Below are 12,839 nucleotides of genomic sequence, written 5' to 3' on the forward strand. Positions count from 1 at the left end.
CGTCTACGATACCCGCTCTCATTTTCCTTGGTCACTGCCTCTTTGTCGGACCAAATACGGTATGCAATCTTTATCTTTTATTCTGTCGAAATACCTAAACATTTTAAAAAATAACAACATATCGCTAAAATGCATCACGGTAAAGAGCTTAAAAACCATTTTGTATCTTTTTGAAGACATTTAATTACAACTTGTTCCGAACTGTGATTAAAGCTGTAACACGTGTGAATTCTGCTGTTGTGCACCTGGTTGATGTGATGCTTTTGGTTTTTTTTTAGTATTTATGACGCTTTTTGTTGTGATTGTGATACTAATGTTTAAGTGCCACTGTAGATATTATATTCATGTTGATACTTTATTTATTGTTTTCGAGTGCCTCACCTGTAGCTGTCTTGTAAACTAACAACTGAGGCAATACGTTGCCTCAGCAGTGTGGGCGCAGGGTGCCTCTCAAGCTGCATTCAAGCAGCTTTTTTCCCTGCGTCCTCTCTCTCCCAGTAATACTTGTACTTGTACCACTGTAATACTTGTAATACTGTAAGTAATACTTGTACCACTGAGAGCGAGAAATAAACTTCAACTTCTTCTTCTTCTTCAACTTCTTCAACAGCGAATAATATTTGTATCTTACGTTTTTTCTTTGTTTATTCAATCAGATTTTTCAATGTAACCCACCCCTTATGTAATACCCCCAATCCTGGGGGCCTTTAAGGTAATAAAGTGAAGTGAAGTGAAGTGAAGACCAGACGGGCGGATTGCAGTGGCGGGACATCAGCATTCTGCGCCTAGAGGACACGCTGAAGTGAGGGCAATAGGTATGGCGTTGGGCGGGTTGGCATGTAGCCAATGATAACTGGCGGGCGTCCTACTCCTGAGCAAACTGTCGAGTTGCTATAGAAGGGTCGGCTGATCAGGATCAGTGTTGCCTAGAGCTGAGCTCGAAAGTACACATTCCGGTCACTGGTATGAAGGGTGACAAGACGCAGTTTTCAGAGCTCGTCATAGCTCTGTCAAAAAGCGACGACGTCAGAGACGGTTTAGGGATTTTTGAGACTAACATTTTAAACGCGCCATCCTCAATCCTTTTCAGAATGTGCTTGATTTTGTCAGCCTCGATCAAAGATGGATTTAGACGTGTACATAAGTCGACGGCATCTTCGATATAACTTGTCAAGTTTTGGCCTGCCTGCTGTGCCCGACTGCGCAACTTTTGTTAGGCACGAAGTTTCTGGGTAGTGGGGCTGCAGAAGATGTCGGTCAGGCTGATTCTGAGCGCCGCTTTGGTAGAAAAATTTTCTTCGTGGTTTTGGAACGGTAAGTGTTCGCGGCGTCTGTCAAGTAAAAGATGACGTTAGTGAGCTTAACGGCATCATCCCGTTCGTTGAAGGGGCTCACAAGTTTGCAGGAGGCAACCCAGTCTTATATGTCGGTGTCCTCCGTGGAGCTGAAGAGTGCAGGGTCGCGGTGACGCATGGTACAGGAAGAAATCACAGCGGCGGAAACAGGCTGGCCAGGTTGGATCAGGTTGTCGGTCATCGCGTCAAGTAAGGGGCCAGAGCATAGCCCGAGCTCCGTCAGCTTCGTCTTCGCTGTGCGGTTCCTCTTTCGGCTGCACTGTGTGCTGGTGCTTATGCGGAAACTTCCTTAGTTACATAGCAGGTGTCACAGGAAAGTCGATTGGTAACTTTTAAAATAGATGCTGTTGGGTTAAAGGGAAGCTATTGCGGCATATTAGTACCAGTGTTGGCGGACGTCAAAAAATTGGCGAATTACACAAGATACTAATACGCCGAACTAACTTCTCATAGTGAAGTTTTAGCTATTACACGAATAAGAGATTTGCTGCCAGCCCTTAATAATAGCCATATCAGCTTGCAAAATTTAGAAAACGCGATCACCGTCACCGAAGGGTCTCAACTAACCTGTGGCTTTTAACGCTACAGCGTTAAGGCCCCCGTGTCGCAGAAAGCCGGTGACGTCGTTGGCGGTGAGCGAAAAATATCTTCGATGATGATGATGATGATGATCTAGCCTTCCCTCTGTAACGGGCCGGCGCCTACCAAAGGTGCCCTGGCTGAATAAACAAACACATAAAAACCCCACTATCAAACGCGAAGCGGCAAACACCCACGCAAATACCGACGAAACAGTGCTGGTCTAATGTCGCACCAGCGTCCACCACTCTGTCAATCGGCGCTTTGTCGCTGCAACTGCCGCATGGTTTGCCGCACCCGTTGTGCAGCCCTCGTTCGAAGAACGGAAACCCAGCGCCTGCGGAAGCGTAGCGCTCTCGTGCGGTGGCGTTGGCAGCTTCTCGCATAGTAGGACAATGTGCGCCGTTGTTTCGTCGTGCTCTCCGCAGGCTCTGCACTGGGTGTATTCGACTCGAAGCGCTTGCGATACACAAGCGTTGGCATGGTACCCACGCGGGCCTCAAACAACAGGCGGCTGCCTGCACTGTTGTCGTAGAAGCTCTCAACGCAGATTTCCTGCTTGGCTGCCCGGTACACTTCAAGCGTCGACTTCCCCTCCATGGCAGCCCTCCACGCCTCTCGCTCCTGCGCACGCACTTGGGCATCAACTGCCTTGGCCCATTTCCTCGCGTTGTCGGCTTTTACTTCATTTCTGAAGAAGCCGAACTTGCGACGAAGGTGTTTGAGCCGCTTCTCCCATGTGGTCCGCAGGCAGTTTTGACATACATAGTCAAAGACTCTGCGCGCGCGCACGTAGCGCCTTCAGACGGCGCCCCCTAAAACCTCCTCCTCGCAATGTACGCCACTGCCCCAACAGATAGCGCGCGACGGCAGCGCCTCCCGCTCGTCTCGTTCGGGCGTAATGGGGCCGTGCGGGGACGCAAAAATCACGCGGCGAGCGGCGAATAACGCAGCGCACATTCAAGGCGTGTTCACCACGCGGCTTGCTACCAGTTCGTTCGGCGCGGAAGCTATGCTGGCATTCGTGGCATCGGGTTTTTTTGTGAGGCCTGCTAGAGACTCCGAGCAATTTGTCCAACGGGCTAGGCGTCGCGCCGAACGGGCGATGGCGTTCGGCGGGCTCCCTGGCAGGCTGCGACACTCTGTCGCGTTCCACTCCTAAAGGCGAGGCTTAAGCGTCCTTTAACTTTTTGTCGCGCTATTCGGTAAAATTCAAGGAGGCTCTTAAGACAACTTACGTGAGATAATCGGAAAACATTTGTGCTTGCATTATGGCGCCATCTGCTGAGCCAGCATTGTACTTTGCGTGAGGGATTTTCCGTGGATGCCGCATGATGGCGCTATAGCACGCCATGCAGGAAGTAAATTTGCTGGAAACGTAGGTTTCTTCATTGACAGCTCGTGCCTTTGTGGATTATGGATTGGATTGTGGATTATAGTTTCGCTTCTTGCATTATGAATTACAACAAGGATTGGCTTGTTGGATGGCTATGAATTGATTGTGGAGTCGGCATGGATCGGGTATCTCGCAATGCCACGCTTGACACGCCTCACGGAGTGTGACGTTTTGATAGACGTCGCTCTGCACCCTCCCGCAAGCGCGCGGTTTTCGAATGACGCAAGAAATGGCAGAAATTTGTCTAGCCACAGCGATGAGACTAATCGCGTTTTCGAAATTCGGAACTCTGATATGGTTATCACTAGTGGCCGGCTACAGATCTCTGATTGCAATTAGGTGTCTATCAGTGATAGTTAACTATTAGGATCTATTTATTCACTTCACTACCTAACATGATTCACCTATTTTTTGACGGCCGCCAACACTATTATCACTATGCCGAAAAAAAGCTGCTTTTTACCTCAAAAGCCTTGTTTTAAAAACAATTTAAACTTTATTAGGCATACTACTCAATGACGCAGAAAGGTTTAGAACGTTTAGAGGTTTAGAAACGGGTTTAGAACGCGTTTGGAATTTTGGTTTCCCGGCGGCTCTGCTTCCAAGGAACCGATGTGGAGTTGCTAACGGACATAATTTTGCCTGCGTAATTTTCTGCTCTCTCAGTGTCTATTGCCTCAATGATTGTAGTGACAGGGTCAGTGGTGACAGAATCCAAGAAGGCGGCTGGAAGCAGTCCATAGCGCGCATAACCCATCAGATGGCAGCCGCTCATCTTCAGATGCCATGTGAATTAGACACGCCATTGGAGTGCTTCATGTCCTGACGCGGGTTCGATCCCGGCAGCGGCGGCTGAATTTCTATGGAGGAGAAATTCTGGAGGCCCGTGTACTGTGCGATGTGAGTGCACGTTAAAGAACCCCAGGTGGTCGAAATTTGCGGAGCCCTCCACTACGGCGTCTCTCATAGCCTCAGTTGCTTTGGGACGTTAAACTCCATAAACCAAACCAAACCAAAGGGTTCCTTGCCATGGCAACTGAGGGTAGTAAAGCGATGCTAATGCACAACATGATTTTGTTGCCTCTTCGTCTGAGAACGGCGTTCATTTGCATGCAAAGCAAGCAAAAGCCACACGTCAGCTAAAAATGTGGCTTTATTTAGCAATCTCAATCTCAATTTAGCACTGTTCTGGAGTTATGCATGGCTTGAACTAGTGACATAACACACTGAGTTGGAACGGTGCTTGTAACATGTGTGCTCTCTCCGCAAGTTGTGGCATTCTTCAACTGTAAAGGGAAATGGTACAAAAATGCGATCAAACATTACGGTGCGTGTAGCAAGTGCTATGCTCAGGCCGAGAAACCTACAAATGAAGCCGAAAACAGCAGTCGTGAACAGCTAACCTGTGGAGAGAGCGCTGCTCTGCCGTGTCTGTTCCCACGCGCTGAAATCGAGTCGTCTGTTGTCATACACACAGTGGTGTCGTTTTATGGCTTCGATGAACCTCTCCACCAAGCTATCCGACGCATGTGCAACGTTCGAGCCGCCGGCGCCACTCATGTTCGCACAGGCATCAGCCATTTTTCTCTGTGCGATGTATTGTGGGTCAACGCAGTCAGCTGTTCTGGCGCGCGAATGGAGCAAGAGCTAGATCTGCGCCGGGTACTTCGGGGCGCGCTGGCAGCCGCCGGTTACGTTGGCGCTGCAGAGCGTCGGACGATAGGAGCAGTTGTTTTCTCAAACGTAAAGCAGCATGGGCGAGCGCGTTACGTCGGACTGTATTCACATTTTAATTTGTCAGTGAACGTCTAGACTATGTTTTCCTACTTACTGAGGAGTGGTCTAGTCTGTGTTCGGTGCTACTCGCGTTTCTGTCCCTCGGACAACACGGGATGCTTGCCCGAAGTTTCTCAATTCAAACAATCTGAGCAAACTCCCTCGGCCAGTCCAAATTGTTCACCGCCCTCTTCTTCAACGAATTGTTCAGAAGCCTAGAATAATGTTTCGGATCATAATTTTGCGGAAACGCATCTAAATCCCAGATTCTTGCGTGCCTATGAAAGCATAACCTCTACAAGAAGGCCCCCATGAAACTTTCTGCTCATGATACCTTGAATTCAGTCAAGAAAACTCCACGATCGGGGAATCAGCCCCGTGTCGTTACGTTCCAGCTGCTGTGGTTTAGCATGGAAAGTTAATGACGATTGTTCACATAATTGCGTTTCGGACGACGCATACAACGAATCCCATCGTTTGCGCTCGAAAAGAACTTGGATTCTTCTATTGAAATAGGTATTTTCCTTCCGCGACCTGTCCACACCATTTATCTGTTCTCGCATGTCTCCTGGGAAGATCTAAAAACAGAAATCTGCCCTTTGCCTGTATCTGTACAAAACTTGTATGCGCGTAGATTGCGCTGTCAAAGCCAGTGAAAGCCGGTAGAGTTTGATCTGATAGTTTTGGTCGCGAACAAATACCATTTCAGCAGGCTTAATCGTGTTATGTTGACCTCTCCACGCACTACTTATGAATACGTGCATCAATGCATGTAACCACAGAATATGTCATTTTAAAACGATCGCAAGCTATTAATAACTTATAAGACACGGAAAATGGCCGCAGTTGGAAGTGCCCATGACAGGACAAAGATGAAAAACGAACTGAACGCAAACAGTAGCGCTCCCAACAATTCCTGGAGGAAGAACACGGTGTGTTTGCCTCCAAATATACTCAGAAATACTTAATTGATCTTTTTTACCGGTGATATTTTAATTTTTACGATAAATAAAATATATCTTTTTCTGCCCTAATCTATCTCGGACAAACTGGATGGTGCTGAAATGTACTATGGGGGACAAAATTCTTCAGGACTCGCGCCAAGTTATTTTGGCTAATAGCGGTCATCTTAGTTAGCGAGCACCTGCTATCCATGCCTGCTATCACTATCACACATGACAGCATGCGAGTCCCACTTTCACCTCGACAAGTATGGTCTGCAGGCAGCGGCTAATCATAGAGCTATCAGCTTCTGTTCCCGATGACGCGTCCTGGCGACATTAGTCCCCGACAGTACGCTTGCAAGAGCGCAACTTATCTTTCGGAAGGACGCCTTAAAATTTAGCAAAGCCTGTATTGAAGGCCGTGGGTGGGATTCTTTTATTGGTCAAACCACAAATTCCCTTTGCCATCCTAATAAACTGACTAGAACGGTGTCAGAGGTTTCTCTTATCTATAAGAACGTGTTCGCGGGATGTCAGTTGTTCTGCGTGAAAGGCAGTTGTCACATCTAGCCACGCCTCATTTCTTTCTTCTGTGTCAATGTTGTTTTGTGCACACATTTTTTTAGTATGTTTTGAAACTTGGATCACTTAGTTTTGTCACCATATTGAGTGTTTTACAAATAATGAACGCTACTCCGCGAGTCGCCACTTGTTGTGTCAGTCATTTATGCGTCCGTCGTATTTCTGCGCAGTATGTTTGCAAGATGCTGTACCAACTAGGTCGCATGGTAGTTTTTTCTCCAGAGTCAAGCGAAAAGGGGAGGAGCAGCACACGGTCGACGGGGCATCGCGCTAGCTTGACACCGAGCTTGCAGTGTGAAGACGGTGGTGGATTGGTAAAGCTGTGAACAGCATAGGCATCAGCGTTATGATCGTCGATGGTCATGCTTACAGGTCCCTACGTCATACCGATGACTTACCTTTAGGCAGAAGGCGTGAATGGATTTACATAGTCACGTTACTGGCGCTTGTGTACGATGTATGAACTTTGCGGTGTGGAGATAAGAGCAGTGACAGCGGTGACATCCTGACACGGATACAATTAGCGGTCTAAAGCATCGTCGGCATCAGGGGTAACTGCGTGCTAGCGCTCTCTGTACCGAGCTTTAGCTGACTTTAACTATCTGAGCACGGGTAGCGTAAGCATTGCATTTTTTTTCTTTTGAAGCATGTGTTCCGGCTCTCTTTTCTCCTTTGCAGTCGTGCCGTGGGGAAGGCTTGAAGCAATGCCCCTTCTCTCCTGACCACGAGGTGGAGCCGTACATGCTGATGCACCATATTTACACGTGCCCTCTGAACAAAGCCATCAATTACACCGAGCCACGTACGTCGACCAGCTGGTCATATTTGTGTCATTCTTGGGGTTATCCTTAGCTGATGCTTAAAAAAGAGGCTTGAATTCCAGCGTACGAGAAGTGCATTATGACCAAATCGCCACACTGGAGCTTTGAAGCTTCACTCAGGCTAAGTGCCGCTTTAAAAACGGTGCAGCTGAAACACCTAGAATTGCTGAATCTTTGTCATAAGCACACATTTATGTACAGCTCCAGATGCCTGTATCGCGCATTCTTTCTTTTCTTTGGGACTAAAGTCTTAAAACTTTTTTCTGTTTGCCATGCGGTGTCATCGAATAAGGTGTGATAGGAATAATTTACAATGGCTTTCGGTTGCAAATGGTATGCCTGCTTTCATCTCGGAGTGCATCAGATTGGTTTCCACGTGCATGCTTTATCATCCGAACATCAATAACTGTGCCAAGTTTGACTTCCCATGTTTGAGGGAAGCGGCTGTTTTGAACTTAATGTCCCGAATTCTTGTTTACATTCTGGTGCTTCAATTAAAAAAATTGTGGTACCAGAGTCCTGTCATTTACGGCAGTGGTCTGCTGCAATAAGCACGAAAAAGTTTGAAATCTGTTTAAGAGTGGGCGAGTACTGTGAGGTTTGGCACCACTCCTTTAAACCGTCGAATTACTGAACTACGCAACTATCAATTATCAAACAAACAATTCAGTGCGTTTTTACCTTACGCTAATAAGACTACTTGGTCTTTTGCATGATTTCACTAGAGTGCTGCAGAGGTCGACGAGACCCACTTCAGTGAAAAAAATTCATTTTGAAGATATTTGAGCTGTTATCTTTTCTCATCAGTCAACTGACTCATAAGAGTTCATTAAGCAGTTTCGAATTGTAAGCCAAGTTGTCTTATACGTCGAAAAGACTCTGGTACAGAAACGTGCCGATGTTGAAATATTTTTTCGAAGGCATGGGTGCAACTGTGCACCGCTTTTTTTTACCTCAAAATTTGTGGTCGAATCGGCTTGAAGGTAATGTCCTTCATTTCTTAGAAACGCCCTGATTACAAGTCTTCCATCTGTATGCTTGACAGGCATTAATGCCGGTAAGCAAGATGCAGGCAGTGGGCGAGTATCGTCAGTGGTGTAGGAATTGCAAGGTGGAGTAATTCGTAGAGTTCACGGAGAGAAATAATTTATCGATCTTCAAGACCTTCTTCCGGAAACAGAGCACAGGAAAAGTTCTTGAAGCGCCCCAATGGAGAGACTAAACATGAAGTAGACTTTATGCTATGCGTTCACCCTGGCATAATGCAGGATGTCGAGGTACTCGTAACGGGACGTTATGGCGACCACATAATGCGAAGGTTTCGAATCAGGCATGGACAGTATCGAAGATGCATACATCTACATGTTCACCGTCTTCGCGCGTATAGACATAATCAAGATACTCGTATCTTCGGTACTGTATTTCGATACCTTTTGTTTCTCGATATTAGGCACCTCTTGCCAAAAATGAAAGTATCGGCGTGTCGGTATCGAAAATACATTTTTATTGCATCGTGTATTTTAACGACACTCGATGCTCGGGTCAAAAAGGTCGAAGTGGGCCAGGGCAGGTGAGTTAGCGAGAACAGCAATGAGGCTGGAGAAAGCGTCCGATGAAATTGCTCACATCGCTGGGCAAAAAGGGAGTGGGAAAGCCAATGACAGCGCGAGCTAGCTTTGTGGGGATCGGGCTGAACGCTTGTAGTATCAGCCAGGTGGCCTAGAACGTTTAGTTTCTGGTGACAAAAACTGCATTTCTTTAAGGTAATCATAAGCCCAGCGCAGCGGAAGCACGCAAAAAGGGACGAAAATCCAGAAGGGGGCTTTCAAATCTTGGCGAGAAGACAATGACGCCGTCCAAGTAGTAAAGACAAGTTGTCCACTTAAAGGCGCAGAGCAAGAAGTCCATCATGGGTGAAAAGGTGAGGGAAGGCTACAAAGCCCAAAAAGCATTCCTTTAAATTGATAGAGAGTGTCTGGGGTAACAAAAGTAGTATTCTTACTGTCCCTTTCGTCGACAGAGATTTGCCAGTAGCTGCTACGAAGGTCAGCGGAGGAAAAGTGGCGAGCTCTGCGTAAACTATCCAGGGCATCATCAATTCGTGGAAGAGGAATGACATCTTTCTTGGTGACTTGTTAAGATGGCAATAGTGGACAGAAGCGCCAATTCTGAGCTGTGTTATTAACGACACCAAAGGGGTTTCCGGGGGCTATTGGAAGGTTCAGTAATGACGTTCGCCAGCACCTTGTGGAGCTCTCCGTGTATGATGCAGCTTTCAGAAAGAGATACACATTACTGCCTCCGTGTATAGGACTGGAATCGCCGGTGTAAATTCGGTGAGGCACAGCAGACGTTTCACACAGGTCGAGTTACAAAGTCGAAAATGGTACTGTAGGACATCAATAGGTGGTAAAGATGTTCAGCGTTCTCGGAGCTCAGCTCTTGTGCTCTTATGCAGCTCTTGTGCAGATATAAGAGGGTGATCGGAGGTGGATAACGGACGAATGAGAGAAGGCGTAGCAGGTGTTTGAGCTAAAACGATTCAGGCGCCCAAAGGCGACAAATAAGCGAGCGAAATGCCTTCGGCACGAACTTGGGACGTCCGGCTGAAGAAAGGACAGGAAGTCAAGCGCTGTTCTGGGTGACGCGAGGACGAAGTGCGGGAGAACGACGTTATCGTGTAAACAGCATCGGCAAGGGGCAATCGACGTAGTCGCCACCAGGAACAGGCGGAAAAGTATGCATAGAGAGGTAGACAGCTGCCAAGAGGCAGGTGAGCGAACTTCGTGGATCGAAGGCGGGTAGAGCTGGAGGGGGCGTTAGAGCATAGGGGCAAGTCCAGTCGAAGAAGGCCGCTTGAGCAGTCGATAAGGGCTCAGTGAACTGTTAAGAAGTCCACCCTGATGATCACGTCGTGAGGGCAGTGGTTAAGGACGGTGAGCAGAACCGGGATGTAATGCCCGCCAACATTGCAGGGGCAGTACTCATTCCAGTAACGGCAACAGTACTGCCATCGGCGAGGCGAACTGTGGGTGAAGCGGCAGGGGTCGTTACTTCCTTAAGGTCGCGGCGAAAAGATTAGCTGCGTACGGATCTTTCGGCACCAGTATCAATGAGGGCATGGACAGGAGCATCATCCACAAGGACGTATAGGAGATGGCAAGGAAAAGTAGTCGCCAGCAGAAGATTTGCAATCCTGGGCATTAATGCTGCGTCACCTCCTGGAGCTGCATCTCCTGGTTTCCCGAGAAGCGGCCGGCGAAAGATGGGGAGGAGCTGCGGCGAGGAAGAGGGGAACGAGAACGGCGGGTTTGCGGGAAAAGTGAGAAGCTCGGCCTAGGAGCAGGTGAAGCGGTCTCGGAGCTGGGTGGCTCACAGCCAGGCAAGAAACGGCGGCGTCAGTAGTCGGCACGACAATCACCGTAAGAGAAGGGCGTGGAGGCGTGCAGCAATAGCTGCCGCAATGACGAGGGATGTGCCCAACCCGTAAGCACGCGAAACATATTGGCCGATCGTCAGGGGCATGCCATCCAACAGGATTGCGCGGTACCGGGAGCCTTTCGTGAAGGCATTTGCAGGCGTAGCGGTAGCGGCCACAGAAGGAACGGGTCTTGATACAGGTTGTCCAGTGTGCGGCTAGAGGACATGCTCATGTTTGCAACCTCCTGGCGAATAACGGCCTGAATGAGGGATACAGTAGCCAGCGTGTTGTCCGGCGAAGGCGGTGTGGAGGCAATGGGAGTGAGGGCCTTTATTTCACGGCGCACGACCCGAGTCAAGTTTTCAGAGTTCGAAGGTGCCGCAAGGTCGGTAGATCCTCACACGAAGAGCTGGCAGCTGGTTTGGTAGATGGTCAAAATGGTGCTAAATTTTCCGGTGTTTGCCTGCTCAAGGCATCGGCACAGCTGTAGAATGGAATCATCTGTGGAGCAGTCTTTATACAGGAGAAGCATGAAGGCGTCGTCAGAAACGCCTTTTGCATGTGTCCCACCTTATCTGCCTTCGAATTTTCCTTATCAGCTTTCTGCGCAAGAGCAGGACTTCCTAAATATAGGAAATGCAGGATTCGATAGAAGATTGGACACCAGCAACAAATTCCTCATTAGCGGTGAGCTAATGAGGATCCCAAATAAGTCTCCGAGAGGCTTCCCAAATAAGTTTCAGAGCTTCTGTTTGCATACATTCCACGACTAAAGATCGTCCTTGGTTTCAAACCGTATGCTTGCGGTTCCGGCAAGGTAAATTATAATGTTCGCAAGCATGAGCGTACTGTCCCACCTCTTGTGCTTGCTGAAACGGTCATGAAGCGAGAGGTCCTCGATATCCACGTCGTCAGTGCCGCAGAAGGTGCCCGGATCACGGGGGTCGGCCAGGACGACAGTCGGTGCTGTTGGCATGGACGGAGCCGTTTGGTAGTCGTCGCCACTGTACCAAGGCGACGGCCATTGCGTAGATTAAGCTTGTGGGTGCGCGCGCGGTGGTTGATCGCGTCACCGAGCACCTCCGCTAAATGTTACGGGCAGGTATACTAATAGCTGTGCAGCGCTGACAGGTACTCTACGACCTGAGGCTCAGAAACGCTTACACGCACTCTCTCAGGGATGTCGCCTTCAAGAGCCCCGAAGGTGTCTTTCTTCTCGGCTGATACAAAAATGTTAAGCTTGTGCGCACTCCGTGACAGAAGGATCAAAGAGACAGGCTTACTGTTATGGTAGAAATGATACTCTTCCACAGTGTATTTCAAGTTGTGGTAGTTGCTAACAGAAACGGAACACTTTTGCAGTTATGCTGTGTAACTTACAGAACATTTGTTGATTGCACCGCAAGCACGACCACAATCACACACTCATCCACACGTGGTTGATTGGCGCCATCCTTGCCGGCGGCGTCAATTGGATCAGCTGAAGCATTCCTTTCATTAACAGGACTGCAACACTACAGCTTGCTGTAGTTTTCATGATACTGTAGTGAAACTTGAGTTTCTTAACTATGCCTCGAGCATCCTCGAGTCGACGTGGCTATGCTTCATCTTTGTCGGCTGATAACAATTTGGGGGCATTTAAGATCCGCCTGTAGAGTATGACGTCATAGTGTAAACGGGTCCCTTTGACAGCCTGGGGACCTCTTTGCTAATCACTTCGCAGACACGGACACGTTTCTTTATTTTGCTTCATTTTTTATTGTATTATGCTTACATTTTAGTGTTTATTGCTCACAAGACTTCTCTTTAACCAAGTCTAGCGAACGATGAAAAATCCATGACGTAATGAAGGACACAGACTGGGATAATGAAAGTCGATGGTTGTTTCGGTATCTAGCCCCACTAAAAATCCGATCGTTCATCACTAGCTAAGAGTGCCGCACTTTTGCAACGAATCACCTGAGT

The 12,839-nt window shown here is 48.1% G+C and overlaps 1 protein-coding gene across 1 annotated transcript in view; it reads left to right on the forward strand.

Annotated features, from left to right (window-relative positions):
• Positions 1-12,839, forward strand: part of LOC149356162 (uncharacterized) — a 79,540-nt gene that overhangs the window by 8,135 nt on the left and 58,566 nt on the right. The window contains exon 2 of the mRNA XM_089576265.1: positions 7,311-7,434. Within this exon, the coding sequence (XP_089432391.1) occupies positions 7,311-7,434 (124 nt within the window). The remainder of the gene's footprint in view (positions 1-7,310; positions 7,435-12,839) is intronic.

The sequence above is a fragment of the Amblyomma mixtum genome, chromosome 3, assembly GCF_055824585.1.
Source record: "Amblyomma mixtum isolate Tamu chromosome 3, ASM5582458v1, whole genome shotgun sequence".
Classification (NCBI taxonomy): Eukaryota; Metazoa; Arthropoda; class Arachnida; order Ixodida; family Ixodidae; genus Amblyomma; species Amblyomma mixtum.